At 48.5% G+C, this 17,155-nt stretch overlaps 1 protein-coding gene across 6 annotated transcripts in view; it reads right to left on the bottom strand.

The window, feature by feature from the left end:
- Nucleotides 1-3,478: 3,478 nt before the first annotated feature.
- The window catches only part of plekhg7 (pleckstrin homology domain containing, family G (with RhoGef domain) member 7), a 98,354-nt gene continuing 84,677 nt past the window's right edge, over nucleotides 3,479-17,155 (bottom strand). For all 6 annotated transcript variants that reach the window (XM_060843267.1, XM_060843266.1, XM_060843265.1 and 3 more), the window contains 3 exons: nucleotides 8,849-9,002; nucleotides 6,358-6,455; nucleotides 3,479-3,717 (listed from right to left, as the gene is read on the bottom strand). In XM_060843267.1, coding sequence (XP_060699250.1) covers nucleotides 3,607-3,717; nucleotides 6,358-6,455; nucleotides 8,849-9,002 — 363 coding nt within the window. In that variant the 3' untranslated portion in view covers nucleotides 3,479-3,606. The remainder of the gene's footprint in view (nucleotides 3,718-6,357; nucleotides 6,456-8,848; nucleotides 9,003-17,155) is intronic.

Below are 17,155 nucleotides of genomic sequence, written 5' to 3'. Positions count from 1 at the left end.
CAATAAGAGAGAGCCCATTATGTCAATACTAGGTTGGCTGGAAAGGAAATGGTACTGGCTAAATTGGTCTTGCAAATGGCCAGCACAGACTTAACAGGTTGAATGGCCTCCTGTGCTATAGTTGCCCTTGGATTCCAATCAACCACCCAGTTCTCTGCTCAGTGTCCACAAAATACTAATATGATATCATTGTACCATGGTAGGCTGATGGAGAAAGTGAAGTCCTGTGCGGTCCAGGGTGCACTAGTTAGATGGATAGAGAACTGGCTGGGCACCAGGAAACAGTAGTGGTGGAAGGGAGTTTCTCAAAATGGAGACCTGTGGTCAGTGGTGTTCCGCAGGGATCCGTGCTGGGACCAATGTTGTTTGTGATCTACGTTCCTCCAAATCACTTACATATAGGTGGTCGGATTAGCAAGTTTTCAGATGACACTAAGACACTAAGATTGGTGGAATAGCAAATTGTGAAGGGGACTTTCAGAGAATAAAGCAGAATATAAATAGATTGGAGAGTTGAGCAGAGAAATGGTAGATGGAGGTCAATCTGGGCAAATGTGAAGTGATGCATTTTGGAAGATCCAATTCAAGAACAAACTATAAATGGAAAAGTCCTGGGGAAAATTGATGTACAGAGAGATCTGCATGTTCAGGTCCATTGTTCCCTGAAAGTGGTGACGCAGGTCAGTAGAGTGGTCAAGAAGGCATATGCTGAAAGTGTGTTGCTGGAAAAACACAGCAGGTCAGGCAGCATCCAAAGAACAGGAGATTCGACGTTTCGGGCATAAGCCCTTCTTCAGAAATCTGAAGTTTATGCTCGAAACGTCGATTCTCCTGTTCCTTGGATGCTGCCTGACCTGCTGCGCTTTTCCAGCAACACATTTTCAGCTCTGATCTCCAGCATCTGCAGACCTCATTTTCTCCTCCAAGATGGCAACTGGTATGCTTTCCTTCATCGGATGGGGTATTGAGTACAAGAGTTGACGGGTCGTGTTACAGTTGTACAAGACTTTGGTTCAGCCACATTTGGAATATTGTGTACAGTTCTGGTCGCCACATTACCAGAAGGATGTGGATGCTTCGGAGAGGGTGCAGAAGAGATTCAGCAGGATATTCCCTGGTGTGGAGGGCGCTAGCTATGAAGAGAGGTTGAGTAGATTAGGATTGTTTTCATTAGAAAGATGGAGGTTGAAGGGGGGACCTGATTGAGGCCTACAAAGTCCTGAGGGGTATAGACAGGATGGATAGCAAGAAGCTTTTTCCCCAGAGTGTGGGACTTAATTACCAGGGGTCATAAGTTCAAAGTGAGAGGGGAAAAGTTGAAGGGACATATGCGTGGTAAGTTCTTTATGCAGAGGGTGGTGGGTGCCTGGAACACATAGCCAGTAGAGGTGGTCACGACAGTGTCATTTAAGATGTATCTAGACAGATACATGAAGGACAGGGAGCAGAGGGATAACAGACCCTTAGAAAATAGACAACCGGTTTAGATAGAGGATCTGGATTGGCGCAGGCTTGGAGGGCTGAAGGGCCTGTTCCTGTGCTGTAATTTTCTTTGTTCTTTGCATGTAATAGTTATTGTATAGAAGTTATTTCAACCTGTCAATCAATGCCACCATTTTAGTTCCATGAGCTACAATCCAACTTACAATTGCTCACTCATATTGAATATTAAGTATCTTGATAAATCAACAGTATTTCAAAACAAAGGTTCAGTAAGATTATCTTCACAGAACATCCCCGTACATTTCACTGCCTGCAAGGATAAAGGTAATAATAGCAATGTGTGAAAACACCACCACCTCCCATGTTCTCCTCCAAATCACAGACCATCCTGACTTGGAGCTATGTTGCTGTTCCTTCACTGTCCATGTAGCTCCTATTGTACAACTTTACTGGCACCAGGTGGACTGCAGTCACTCGAGAGAGAAAATGGGGTTCCAAATCACCTTGAGAGAAATTGGGGGTGGGCAGTAAATATTGCCAAAGGTGCTCATGATCTGAGAATTACCATTAAAGAGTTTGAATAAATCCCCAATTTATATACATCATATAATGAAACAATTGAAATCTCACCTAAGTTAATTATTCTTGACTTCTGGTTAAAGAGGACTAGGCAGGGTAAACACAGGAAGAATGTTTGGGATGACCAAGGGTCCCCATTTAAGGATACAAGGTGGGCCATTTATGACTCCAATGAAAATAAATTTCTTCACCAAAAGAGTGGGGACCCTGCGGAATTCTCCACCATAAAGCAGTTGAGGCCAAAGCATTGAATGTTTTCCAGCTGGCGTTTTAGTTTTTTGGGACTAAAAGGATCAAAAGGTATGACAAGAAAGTGGGAACAGGGGTCTGAGTCAATGAATGGTTTGGGAAGGCTCCTGGATTGATCTAAATGACCTGATGGGCAGATAGAAGAAGATGCTAGAATATTTTCCCTTATCAACCCTGGTAAGAAAGGGTTACAAGAGCAGCTCAGAGGCTAGGTTTACTGTAGCAAGTAACTCACAACCTGACTCCCATTGACAAGGCACAAGTCAGGCATGTGATGGAATATTCCTCACTTGCCTGGATGTGTGCAGCTCCAATAGCACTTGAAGCTCAACACCATTCAGGACAAAGCAGTCAGCATGATTGGCACTACATTCACTCCCTCCACCACTGACACTCAATAGCAGCATATCTCAGTATCCAGAAGATGCACTGCAGAAATTCACCAAAGATCCTTAGACAGCTGTCCAAACCCAGAATCGTTTCGAACTGGAAGGACAAGGACAGCAGATACTTGGGAACACCACAACCTGCAAGTTCCACTTTGAGCCACTCACCATCCTGACTTGGAAAAATATCACCATTCCTTCAAGATCCTGAAATTCTCTCCATAAGGTCATTGTAGGTCAACCCTGAGCACATGGACTGCTGCAGTTTGAGAAGGCAGTCCTACCACCATCTTCTCAAGGGCAGCTAGGGATGGGCATTAAATGATTCTATAACACCTATGTCCCATGAATGAATTAAAAAAACCCTCTCTCCTTCCTTACTGCTTAAAGTCCCTCATTCCTGGAACCCTCTTATGTTTCCTCTCAAGTATTGTCACATCCTTAGACTGTGATCATGAATATTCTGTAGTCTAATACTCGGAGATCGAGATCAGAGAAAGCAGTGGTCCCAGCACTGACTGTTTGGAAACATCACTGTCTACCTCTCTTCATTTTGAAACACAATTACTAACCAGGACTCGCTCAGTACTTCAGCTGAATAGCACAGCAGTTCAGGCAGCAACCAACGAGCGCGAAATCGACATTTCGGGCAAAAGCTCTTCATCAGGGCTGCCTGAACTGCTGTGCTCTTCCAGCACCACTGATCCAGAATCTGGTTTCCAGCATCTGCAGTCATTGTTTTTACCTTTTTACTTCAGCTGAGTATTTAAAACAAGGACACTCTGCCTCTTACAATGCTTTTTATTAGAAAGAAGAACCATTTTAAAGTCAAATAGAAGAGGTAGATTTCTTCAAAGTGCACTGACCCAAACTGGGGCACTGATTGAGTTTCTTGTTGACCTATTTAGACTGAAAACAGGACGTCGGCACGTTGCACACATTTGGGGAGTTAAATTTCAGACGATTCATTCACTGCGAACCTCCCCAGCAAGGGTTGTGGTGGGTCTAGAATGTTCCGGTAGCCAGTCACTGCTGTCTCGATGTGTAACAGCCACGTTCTCTGGAAGAGGAGTAATGCAATCAGTTTTACAGTGTCCTGTCGCTTCACTGGCTCATCCGATGAAATCACTACTTCATTGGAAAGCTAAATGCATCATGTTTTATACAACTGGCGTGGGAAAACAGAGTGCCTTGGACAGAGACAGTACTGATTGTAATGAGGTCAAAGGGTCACATGGCATGGAAAAGAACCCTTTGTTTCAACTCATCCACGCCAACTAGATATCCTAAATGAATCCTAAATGAAGCTCCCATTTGCCAGCATGTGTCCCATATCCCTCTAAACCCTTCCTATTCATGTACCCATCCAGATGCCTTTTAAATGTTGTAATTGTACCCAATTCCACCACCTCCTCAGACAGCTCATTCCATACACACACCACCGTCTGTGTGAAAAAGTGGCCCCCCAGGTCTCTTTTATATCTTTCCCCTCTCACCTTAAAACTATGCCCTCTAGGTTTGGACTCCCTTAACTTAGGAACAAGAACTCAACTATTCACCCTATCCACGCCCCTCATGATTTTATAAACCTCTGTGAGGTCACCCCTCAGCCTCTGACGCTCCAGACTTTGAGTTGACGATCGAGAATGCGGTGGATGTTCAGGTTTATTCAGGTATAGGGAAGAGAAGAACCCCCAATAAATAGTCGCTGTTGTTGCTGCAACTTTTAAGAAACTATGAGGTGCCAGAACCACGCAGCTCTGTACCTTCACAGGGAGTCTCTGAGAATCTTCCTCATGAATCAGCACAGCTCCCATCTGAAAGGGTGGTTGCTGACCATCTCCATGTTCACAATCATTGCAGCTGCACAGTGCCACCCTGCAGCTGGTGGGTGCTACACCTGGCTAAGATCACTCCACCACCACCAGCCCCACCACAAACACCATCCTATCCCCCTGCTCTGACCCAACCTCACCCAGGTCACAGTCAGGATTGGGGGTTGGGGGCAGTCTTGTTCCAGTCCTGAAAAAGGATTACACCCAAAACATTGACTTCTCGACCTCCTGATGTTGCCTGGCTTGCTGCGCTCTTCCAGCCTCCTGCCTGTCTACCCAGGAAGGTACATGACGTCCTGGGAACGCCCGGGTGTCCAGTGTTGGTGTGACTGACGCAGGGGGAGAGAGCTGGTCCTTTACCTGGGGAGCGAGTGGGACTGAGACAGGGGGAGAGAGCTGGTCCTTTATTTGGGGAGCGAGTGTGACTGAGACAGGGGGAGAGAGCTGGTCCTTTACCTGGGGAGCGAGTGTGACTGAGACAGGGGGAGAGAGCTGGCTCTTTACCTGGGGAGTGAGTGTGACTGAGACAGGGGGAGAGAGCTGCCTCTTTACCTGGGGAGCGAGAGTGACTGAGACAGGGGGAGAGAGGTGGTCCTTTACCTGGGGAGCGAGTGGGACTGAGACAGGGGGAGAGAGCTGGTCCTTTACCTGGGGAGCGAGAGTGACTGAGACAGGGGGAGAGAGCTGGTCCTTTACCTGGGGAGTGAGTGTGACTGAGACAGGGGGAGAGAGCTGGCCTTTTATCTGGGGAGTGAGTGTGACTGAGACAGGGGGAGAGAGCTGGTCCTTTACCTGGGGAGTGAGAGTGACTGAGACAGGGGGAGAGAGCTGGTCCTTTATCTGGGGAGTCAGTGTGACCGAGACACGGGGAGAGAGCTGGTCCTTTACCTGGGGAGCGAGTGGGACTGAGACAGGGGGAGAGAGCTGGTCCTTTACCTGGGGAGTCAGTGTGACTGACACGGGGGGAGAGAGCTGGTCCTTTACCTGGGGAGCGAGTGGGACTGAGACAGGGGGAGAGAGCTGGTCCTTTACCTGGGGAGTCAGTGTGACTGAGACAGGGGGAGAGAGCTGGTCCTTTACCTGGGGAGTCAGTGTGACTGACACGGGGGGAGAGAGCTGGTCCTTTACCTGGGGAGTGAGTGTGACTGAGACAGGGGGAGAGAGCTGGTCCTTTACCTGGGGAGTGAGTGTGACTGAGACAGGGGGAGAGAGCTGGTCCTTTCCCTGGGGAGTCAGTGTTAAGGGGTTTCACCTCCTTCCAGACTGATCGCTGCGTGCACTCTGTGTCTGCCTTTTGGAGCAGTGGTGGATGAAGTATTGCTGCAGGGGGGTGTTGACTTCAGTGACATTACTTATGTCCCTCCTCCAAGTTGCGCGGTGGAGCTGTCTGAGTGACTGAGCTGCTGGGGTGAAGTGCTGATGGCCTCTAAGTGCCAGACCCAGGTGTAGTGATGTGCATGAAGCCTAGCGTCGAACGCACACTGTGCTACAGAGACTGTGAGCAGCACCAACAACCTCTCTCCTGACTGTGAGTCCCAGCCTTCTTGGGTTCCCAGGGTCACTGTGAAAACTCTGTCCATCTCAGTTACCCGAGTGAGCTTGGGTAAACAGTGTGCTGCATCTCAACACTAGAGCGAGTGGTTTAGCCGCAATACCCAAAGAGGGTCCCTGCTTGCCTGCAAACAGTCCAGGTGAAAGCGGACAAGGAAGGGGTCATTTTAATCCCAGTTTTGGGAAATCTGACCCTCAGTGCACATCCCTCCAGCCTTTCCCCTTGAGGAGATGAGTGCCCTATCCCCGCCCCATCCCACCCCACCCCCTCCCGGGCAGAGAAAATCTTCCAGTCTTCATCACCATCGCCTTACCTTAACAGGCTCTGACGGAGATTGCAGGGTGAAGATCCCGATGCACTGCTGATATCGGTTTTGATGGATCACTAGAAAAACATTATGTAATCCACAACCTGCGAGAGACAGGGTATTTAGTAAATGAAAAGAAATAAAAGATGGTACAGTGACTCAGTGATTAGCCCTGCTGCCTCACAGTGCCAGGGACCTAGGTTCGATTCTACCCTCATGCACCTGACTGTGTGGGGTTTGCACATTCTCCCCGTGTCTGCGTGGGTTTCCTTCGGGTGCTCCGGTTTCCTCCCACAGTCAGAAATTGTGCAGGTCAGGTGGCTTGGCCATGGGAAATTACCCATAGTGCCCAGGGATGTGCAGACTAGATGGGTTGGCCCATGGGGAATGCAGGGATAGGGGGTAGGTCTGGGTGAGATCCTTTTCAGAGGGTTGGTATGGACTTGATGGGCCAAATGGCCTCCTTCCACACTGTAGAGATTCCATGACTCCCAAAGGACAAAACAGCGATTGTGTCTTTCTTGGGGTGTGGGACAGAGCAGGATTTGTCTTAGTCAATTTGCATGGCGTTGCTCATGAAGTGTTCGGGATGGAGCCTGACTGGAGAGGAGTTTGTCCTTTTGAAAATTCCCTGTTCTCAGCATGGAACAGAGAAACTGCTGGAGAGACTCAGCCGATCTGGAGAGAGAAATAAAGCTTTGAGTCCAGTGAACCCCTTTTCAGAACATCAAAATGTTAACTCTGCTTCTCTCCCAGACCGCACTACGTTTCTCCAGCACATTCTGTTTTTCGGTTCAGATTTCCAACATCTTTGGATTATTTGAGGAAGTCCTCTGGGTCTGCATTTGACCTGGTTAGTTCACAAATGCCTTTGCCGGGTCAAACTCCCGTAACTTTCTGTCTAAGGGCACTGGGGGCTTTCCTCATCCCAATGGATTACAGTGGTTCAAAGAGAAGACAGCTCACTACCTCTCAGGGGGCAACTAGGGATAGGCACGGCCCAGCCAGTGACACCCACATCCCACGACTGAATTTTAAAAACCTGTCCAGGTTGGTAACTTATTCTAAGTCCCTGACTACTCCCTTCCATGAGGTGGAGTATGCCAGTGTTATCACACGTGACCAGGTTATAGTCCAAACCATTTATTTAACGTCACAAGCTGTCGGAGCGTGACTAAGGGGCTATGTTCCGAAAGATTGTTATTTCAAATAAACCTGTTGGACTATAACCTGGTGTCGTGTGATTTCTGACTTTATTCCCTTCTGCGTTTGTCCATTTTGCAAGAGAAAGTATTGGCTTTGAGGCAACTTGCCGTTTTTGAAGGGAATGCTGTATTTTTTCTTTCTGAATGATATTTGATTAGATTAGATTAGATTACTTACGGTGTGGAAACAGGCCCTTCGGCCCAACAAGTCCACACCGACCCGCCGAAGCGCAACCCACCCATACCCCTACATTTACCCCTTACCTAACACTACGGGCAATTTAGCATGGCCAATTCACCTGACCTGCACATCTTTGGACTGTGGGAGGAAACCGGAGCACCCGGAGGAAACCCACGCAGACACGGGGAGAATGTACAAACTCCACACAGTCAGTCGCCTGAGTCGGGAATGAACCCGGGTCTCTGGCGCTGTGCGGCAGCAGTGCTAACCACTGTGCCACCGTGTCACCAACACAGTGGCAGAGTGGAGATGACACTTTCAGGATTGTTTGTTTCTCTTTATGCAGGCACGGAATGAGGGCAACGCTGGCTAGGCCCATTCCTAATTGCCCAGAGGGTAGTGGGTCTGGAGTCACGTGTAGGCCAGTCTGGGTAAGGATGGCAGTTTCCTTCCCTCAAGGGCATTAGTGAACCAGGTGGGTTTTTCCAACAATCAACAATGGATTCATGGTCATCGCTAGACTCTTAATTCCACATTTTGTTCCATTGAATTCAAATTCCACCATATGCCACGGTGTGATCCAAACCCAGATCCCCAGAACATTTTCTGCATCTCGGGGTTAACAGTCCAGTGATAATACCACGGGGCCTAACAGAGGGGGAGGCGATGGTGATATACAGTCAAAGCATCGTCCTGAAGGTTAAAACTGCTAAATATTTGTTCTGGTTACTTCAACATTTGTCCCCTGGTTAATTCTTTAACTGAGAACTGTCCAATAGAAATCACTAATAGCAACACCAACTTGAAATTTCATCTAAAACCAATCACACACATACACAGGATAACAGGTGAATGAACAAACATCTCCTGTGATTGAGTAACCATGGGAGTAAATCACTCAGTGAACCTCCTCCCATCACTTTAGCAATAAAGATTGAAAAAGGTCAAAATAATCCCAGGAACCAGAATGGCACTGGCGATTCGTTTTGTAATTGACTAATCAGAAATTGCAAAGAGCTCATTGTGGTTTCCTAATTATTGTGCCACATCGTTCTACTCCAATCACAGCGCCTGCAAACAGCCCTTTGCCAGATCGAGGTGAGCCACGTACCTGCTGAATTTAATGGATCAATGTTCTTCAGCACCAACCTGTCCAGGGGAATCGGCTGGTCGAGTATAGAACATACAGTGCCATCTCTCCCCATCCCCAGAATGTCGGGATTGGGTGATGGGATTCTCACCCCAGTGTCTAAGGCTCCAGGTTTCTGCAGACAAACACGGTTATAAATCCGGTCAGCTACAAACACAACGCAGAAACAGCTCCATTCTCTCCCCACTAACCTCCACGGTTTTAGTAATCTTACAACATTACACACACACACACCCACACACCCACACACACACCACCCACTCAAACACACACCCACACACACCCCACCCACTCAAACACACACACACACACACACACACACACACACACACACACACACACACACACACACACACACACCCCTCACTCTCTCTCATAAAGTGCCTATAGTGTGGAAACAGAATATTCAGCCCATTAAGTTCATACCAACTCTCTGAAGAGCATCCCACCCAGACCCCACCCTATAGCCCCACATTTCCCATGGCTAACCCACCCAGCCTGCACATCCCTGGACACTATGGGCAATGTAGCAGGGCCAATCCACCCTAACCTGCACACTTTTATCTAATTCCTTCTTGTTTAATGTTTTGGCCTCACTGCTTTCTGTAGCAGAGAATTTCACCAGCTCCCCACTCTCTGGGTGAAGACATGTTTCCTCATTCCAGTCGCATCTTTAGTCTGGGATCCCCTGGTTCTGGACTCACGGTCACCGGGAACATCCATCCTCAGCTTACCCTGTCTAGCTCTGTTACAATTTTATTGGTTTCTATGAGATCCCCTCATTTGTCTAAACCCCAGGGAATATAGCCCTCACCGATCCAGTCTCTCTTTATACATCAGTCGTGACATCCCAGGAATCAATCTGTTACGGTAAATAGCATATAATAAAACCCCACCCTTCACAGGACACTGCAATCCCATGAAATCTCATCTATAAACCTCCCAATGGGAGTCACATGCCGAGCTTCCAGCTGTCCTGTCTGGAGTATTGCCCTTCAGAACGCAGAGCTGAAATTTACTTTCTCCACCACGAGATGTTGCGAGACACCAGCTTCCTCTTTCCACACTCCCAGCATTTTATAATCAGGGACGTACAGCACAGAAACAGACCCTCCAGTCCAGATACCCTAAATTAATCTAGTCCCATTTGGCCCATATCCATTTAAACCCTTCCTCCTCATGTACCCACTCAGATGCCCTTTAAATGTTGTAATTGTACCCGTCTTCATCACCTCCTCTGGGGGTCCACACATCGCTCTCTGCAGGAAAAAGTTGCCCCTTAGGTCCCTTTTAAATCTTTCCCGTCTCATGATTGCAGGTTCATAGTTCCTTGAGAGTGGAGTCTCAGGTAGACAGTATAGTGAAGGTGGTGTTTGGTATGCTTGCCTTTATGAGTTAGTGCACTGAGTATAGTTGGCTCTGCAACAAGGTGTGTTTCTTCAACACAAATTGGCCTTAATGCATTTGAAGAATTTAGACCATCATTTGTAGATGGTGAACTTTCCTTAGCTGTATTAGCTATAACTGGATTCTGGCCCCGTTAGTTTTAATGGTGTGGCTATTGTGCGATTTGCTTATAATGCGAGATTGCACATGAATGGAACTATTGCATTATATCAGAACCGACTGTATAAGAATTAGGAGGTCATGTTGCAGCTGTACAGGACACTGATTAGCCCACTTTTAGAATATAGCATTCAATTCTGTTAAACTGAAAGGGTTCCGCAAAGATTTACAGGGATGTTGCCAGGGTTGGAGGGATTGAGCTGTAGGGAGAGGCTGAACAGGCTGGGGCTGTTTTCCCTGCAGCGTCGGAGGCTGAGGGGTGACCTTGTGGAGGTTTATAAAATCATGAGGGGCATGGAGAGGGTAAATAGTTTAGGTCTTTTCCCCAGGGTAAGGGAGTTCAAAAGGATAGGCTCGATGTTCAAGGTGAGAGGGGTAAGATTTACAAGGGGCCTAAGGAGCAATGTTTTCACACAGAGGGTGGTACGTGTATGGAATGAGCTGCCTGAGGAAGTGTTGGAGACTGATACAATTACAACATTTAAAAGGCATCTGGATGGGTTTATGAACAGGAAGGGTTCAGAGGGGTATGGGCCAAGTGCTGACAAATGGGACTAGATTAATGTAGGATATCTGGTTGGTGTGGATGAGTTGGACTGAAGGGTCTGTTTCCATTCTGTATGTCTCTATGACTCTATGCCCTCTAGTTCTGGACTCCCCTACTCTCCCAGTCTCTCCCTTCAAACCCTCCAACCCCAGCAACATATTCTAAATCCTTTCAAGTCTCATGACATCTTTCCTATAGCAGAGAGACTGGAACTGAATGCAATACACCAAAAGTGGCCTAACCAATATCCTGTACAGTGACAACATGACCTCCCAACTTCCATACTCAATACACTGACCAATAAAGGCAAATACCAAACGCCTTCTTCACCACCCTATCCACTGTGACTCCATTTTTAAGGAACCGTGCACTTGTACCTCTGCAATTCACGGACTCACAGAATCCCTACCGTGTGGAAACAGACCATTCGGCCCAACAATGTACAGACTGACCCTCCGAAAAGTATCTCACCCAAACCCATTCCCTCTACATTTCCCCTGACTAATGCAACTAATCTACACATCCCTAAACACTACGGGCAATTTAGCATGGCCAATCTACCTAACCTGCACATCTTTGGACTGTGGGAGGAAACTGGAGCACCCGGAGGAAACCCACGCAGACACGGGGAGAATAGGCAAACTCTACATGGACAGTCACCCAAAGCTGGAATCGAACCTGGGTCCCAGGCGCTGTGAGGCAGCAGTGCTAACCAATGAGCCACTGTGCCGGCCCAAGGTCTTTTTGCTCAGCAACACTCCCCAGGGCCTTACCATGAAATGTATAAATGCTGCCCTGATTTGCTTCTCCAAAATACAACACCTCACATTTATCTAAATTAAACGCCATCTGACACTCCTCAGTCCAGCAGGCCCATCTGATCAAGGTCAATAACCTTCTTCATTGTCCACTACGCTGCTGACTTCGGTGTCAATTTTCTCTCTCTCTTGTTTGGACTCCTCACTCTCACCACTTTGGCTCCCATAGTGCTCTCTTTGCATTGTTTCAAAATGGTGGGCAAGGCAGCATTTGTAGACAATCACCTCACAAAGACCTTTCGCGTTGTTCAGTGAATCCACGAGAGACAAAGTGAGTGAGAAAGTTTGACTGAGTGGAATTATTCTGCCATGAGCAGAGGCTAGAGTTCTTCTCCTTAGAGCATGAAGGTCTGATGGAGTTGTTTAAAACCATGTTTTCCAAGCGGTCGAAGGGGTTAGTAACCCGATGTCAGAGATTCAAGGTGATTGGCCAAAGAACCAGGAGTCACATGACAAACGTGACCCGTTTTGACTGGAATGCAGGTTCCTGAGTGACGTTCACTGAGTGAATCACTCCCAGCAAAGGGCTTTGGGGCAAGATTGATAAATCAGACTATTCCAGCAGAGATTACAGGGCATTGTTAATTGGCTGGCAGCGTGCTTGATGTCAAATGGGGTCTGGAAGTCCCACCTCAGAGACTGGCTAACCAATCAAAGGCTGGCTGCTTTACAGTATCACAAGTACGCCCTCTCCTTGATGTGGCCACTGCTGGTACTGCAGCTGGTGAGTTGCACTGGATGATATGGAGAAGTGCTTGGGTTGCTGGTGGAGGGCCAGGTTAGCAGGGTCTGGTGAGGGAAGATGGGGGTCAGGGCCTGTGAGGTAATGGATGGGAGAGGAATGAGGTGGGGTGGGGTGGTTGGACAGAGGAACGAACTGGAGGTGGGGTGAGGTTGTGGGGGAAGATGTTTGGACAGGTCCAGGGACCCATTATGGTGGAACCCCGCCCCACCTCCACAGCAGTTACCTTGTCTCTTTCTGCTTCCTGTTAAAAACCAAGATTTGCCCCCTGGGGAGCTGACAATTGACTGTGAATTAAATGGCGGTGGGGGCATGGGCAGGCAGGGAGGCAGTGGGCAGAATGCCAGCTGGGTTTGTAACAAATTACTCAGCGCTGATGGCATGAATTATTTTGTGTGTGTGTGTGTCTCTCTCTCTCTCAAACACACATGTTCTCTCTCTCATATGCACACGCACACAGAGTCAGAGAGTGCGTGAGACAGAGAGTGTGTTTGTGTGCATATATGAGAAGTGTGTGTGCGTGAGAGTGTGTGAGACAGAAAGATATGGTGTGCGTGACAGAAAGTGCGTGTGTGTGTGTCTCTATGTGTGTGTGTCTGTATGTCTGTGTGTATGTGTGTGTCTGTGTGTGTGTGTGCCTGTGTGTCTGAATGTGTCTCTGTATGTGTCTCTGTGTGTGCGTCTGTGCGTGTGTGCCTGTGTGTCTGTGCGAGTGTCTGTATGTGTGAGTGTCTGTATGTGTGTGTCTCTGTGTCTGTGTGTGTCTGTGTGAGTGTCTCTATATCTGTGTGTGTCTCTGTGTGTGTCTGTGTGTGTGTCTGTGCAAGTGTGTGTCTGTGCGTGTGTGTCTGTGCGTGCATGTCTGTGTGAGCGTCTGTGCGCATGCCTGTGTGTGCGTGTTTGTGCATGTGTCTGTGTCTGTGTGTCTGTATGTGTGTGCGTCTCTGTGTGTGTGTCTGTGCGTGTGTCTGTGCGTGCGTGTGTCTGTGTGTGCATGTGTCTGTGTGTGTGGCTGTGTCTGTGTGTCTGTGTGTGCATGTCTGTATGTGTGAGTGTCTGTATGTGTGAGTGTGTCTGTCTGTTTCTCTGTGTGTGCGTCTATGTGTCTGTGCGTGTGTGTCTACGTGCATGTGTCTGTGTGTGCATGTGTCTGTGTTTGTGTCTGTATGTGTGAGTGTCTGTGTGTGTGTATTTGTGTGTGTCTGTGTCTGAGTGTCTGTGTGTGTGTGCGTGCTTGTCTGTGCGAGCGTGTCTGTGCATGCATGTGTCTGTGCGTCTGTGTCTGTATGTGTGTCTGTCTGTACGTGTGAGTGTCTGTGTGTGAGTGTCTCTGTGTGTGTGTCTGTGCATGTGTCAGTGCGTGTGTCTCTATGCCTGTGTGTCCCTGTGTGTGTCTGAGTGTGTGTGTCTCTGTGGTGTGAGTCAGTGTCTCTGTGCGTGTGTGAGTGTGTGTGTCTGTATGTGCGTGTCTGTGTGTGCGTGACTGTGTGTCTATGTGTCTGTAAGTGTGAGCGTCTGTATGTGTGAGTGTGTCTGTCTGTGTGTGTCTGTGTGTCTGTATGTGTCTCTGTGTGTTTGTATGTGTGAGTCTGTATGTGAGAGTGTGTCTGTCTGTGTGTGTCTGTGTGTGTGTCTGTATGTGTCTCTGTGTGTGCATGTGTCTGTGTGTCTGTATGTGTGAGTGCCTGTGTATGTGTCTGTGTGTGTGTGTGTCTCAGTGTGTGCGTGTGTGTCTGTGTGTATGTCTGTGCGTGCGTGTCTGTGCTTGCGTGTGTCTGTGTGTGTGTGTCTGTCTGTGTGTGTGTCTGTGTGTGTCTGGGTGTGTGTGTGTCTGGGTGTGTGTGTGCCTGTCTGTGTGTGTCTGTCTGTGTGTATGTCTGTCTGTGTGTGTCTGTGTCTGAGAGTATGGGTGTCTGTGTGTATGTTTGTGTGTATGTCTGTGTCTGTGTGTGTCTGTGTGTGTCTGTGTGTGTGTGTCTGTCTGTGTGCGTGCATGTCTGTGTGTCTGACTGTGTGTCTGTGTGCCTGTCTGTGCGGGTCAGTGTCTGTATGTATGTGTGTGTGTGTGTGTGTGTGTGAGTGCCTGTGTGTGACTGTGTGTGTGTGTGTGTATGTCTGTGTGGGTGTCTGTGCGTGTGTCTGTGTGTGTGTGTCTCTATGTGTGTGTGTCTGTGTGTGTGTGCCTGTGTGTCTGAATGTGTCTCTGTATGTGTCTCTGTGTGTGCGTCTCTGTGTGTGTCTCTGTGTGTGTGTCTGTGCGTGTGTGTCTGTGTGTGTCTGTATGTGTGAGTGTCTGTATGTGTGATGTCTCTGTGTCTGTGTGTGTCTGTGTGAATGTCTGTGTGTGTGTGTCTGTGTGAGTGTCTCTATATTTGTGTGTGTCTGTGTATGTGTCTGTGCATGTGTCTGTGCGAGTGTGTGTCTGTGCGTGCGTGTGCCTATGCATGCGTGTGTCTGTGTGTGCATGTCTGTGTGAGCGTCTGTGCGCATGCCTGTGTGTGCGTGTTTGTGCATGTGTCTGTGTCTGTGTGTCTGTATGTGTATGCGTCTCTGTGTGTGTGTCTGTGTGTGCGTGTGTCTGTGTGTGCATGTGTCTGTGTGTGCATGTCTGTATGTGTGAGTGTGTCTGTCTGTGTCTCTGTGTGTGTCTCTGTGTGTGCGTCTATGTGTCTGTGCGTGTGTGTCTACGTGCATGTGTCTGTGTGTGCATGTTTGTGTGTGTCTGTGTGTGTCTGTGTCTGAGTGTCTCTGTGTGCGTGTGCTTGTCTGTGCGAGCGTGTCTGCGCATGCATGTGTCTGTGCGTCTATGTGTCTGTCTGTACGTGTGAGTGTCTGTGTGTGAGTGTCTCTGTGTGTGTCTCTGTGTGTGTGTCTGTGCATGTGTCAGTGCGTGTGTCTCTATGTCTGTGTGTCCCTGTGTGTGTCTGAGTGTGTGTGTCTCCGTGGTGTGAGTCAGTGTGTGAGTGTGTGTGTCTGTATGTGTGTGTCTGTGTGTGCGTGACTGTGTGTCTGTGTGTCTGTAAGTGTGAGTGTCTGTATGTTTGAGTGTGTCTGTCTGTGTGTCTGTATGTGTCTCTGTGTGTCTATGTGTGAATGTCTGTATGTGAGAGTGTCTGTCTCTGTGTGTCTGTGTGTGTGTCTGTATGTGTCTCTGTGTGTGTCTGTGTGTCTGTGCGTGCATGTGTCTGTGTGTCTGTATGTGTGAGTGCCTGTGTATGTGTCTGTGTGTGAGTGTCTGTGTCTGAGTGTCTGTGTGTATGTGTCTCAGTGTGTGTCTGTGTGTGTGTGTGTGTCTGTGTGTGTGTGTGCCTGTCTGTGTGTGAGAGTATGGGTGTCTGTGAGTTTGTATGTGTGTGTCTGTGTGTGTGTCTGTGCCTCTGTGTCTGTGTGTATGTTTGCGTGCATGTCTGTGTCTGTGCGTGTGTCTGTGCTTGTGCCTGTGCGTGTGCCTGTGCGTGTGTGTCTGTGTATGTGTCTGTGTGTGTGTCTATGCATGTGTGTCTGTGTGCCTGTCTGTGCGGGTCGGTGTCTGTATGTGTGTGTGTGTGTGTGTGTGTGTGCCTGTGTGTGTCTGTGAGTGCCTGTGTGTGACTGTGTGTGTGCCTGTGTGTGTCTGTGTGTGTGTGTCTGTGTCTGTGTGTCTGTGTGTGACTGTGTGTGTCTGTGTCTGTGTGTGTGTCTGTGTGCGTGTGTCTGTGAGTGCCTGTGTGTGTCTGTGTGTGTGTGTCTGTGTGTGTGTGTCTGTGTGGGTGTCTATGCGTGTGTCTGTGTGTGTGTGTGCCTGTGTGTGTCTGTGTGCGTCTGTGTGTGTGCACTGTGTGTGCGTCTGTGTATGCGTGTGTGTGTCTATGTCTGTGTCTGTGTGTGTTTGTCTGTGCAGGTCTGTGTCTATGTGTATGTCTGTGTGTGTGTGCCTGTGTGTGTGTGCCGGTGTGTGTGTGTGTGTGTGTGTGTGTGTGTGCCTGTGTGTGTGTCTGCTGTGTGTGTGTGTGTGTGTGTGTGTGCCTGTGTGTGTGTGTGCTGTGTGTGTCTGTGTGTGTGTCTGTGTTTGTCAGTGTGTATGTGAGTGTGTCGGTGTGTGTGTCTGTGTGTGTGTGTGTGTGTGTGTGTCTGTGTGTATTCTGTGTGTGTGTCTATGTGTGTGTGTGTGTGTCTGTGTCTGTGTGTGTGTCTGTGTGCCTCTGTGGGTGTCTGTGCGTGTGTCAGTGCGTGTGTCTCTATGTCTGTGTGTCCCTGTGTGTGTCTCCGTGGTGCGAGTCAGTGTGTGAGTGTGTGTGTCTGTATGTGCGTGTCTGTGTGTGCGTGACTGTGTGTCTGTATGTGTGAATGTCTGTATGTGAGAGTGTGTCTGTCTGTATGTGTGTCTGTGTGTGTGTGTCTGTATGTGTCTCTGTGTGTGTCTGTGTGTTGTGCGTGCATGTGTCTGTGTGTCTGTATGTGTGAGTGCCTGTGTATGTGTCTGTGTGTGAGTGTCTGTGTCTGAGGGTCTGTGTGTGTGTGTCTCTGTGTGTGTGTGTGTGTGTGTCTGTGTGTATGTCTGTGCGTGCGTGTCTGTGCTTGCGTGTGTCTGTGTGTGTGTCTGTGTCTGTCTGGGT

Source organism: Hemiscyllium ocellatum, chromosome 23 (genome assembly GCF_020745735.1).
Source record: "Hemiscyllium ocellatum isolate sHemOce1 chromosome 23, sHemOce1.pat.X.cur, whole genome shotgun sequence".
Classification (NCBI taxonomy): Eukaryota; Metazoa; Chordata; class Chondrichthyes; order Orectolobiformes; family Hemiscylliidae; genus Hemiscyllium; species Hemiscyllium ocellatum.
This window is presented reverse-complemented; position numbering and strand designations above follow the sequence as displayed.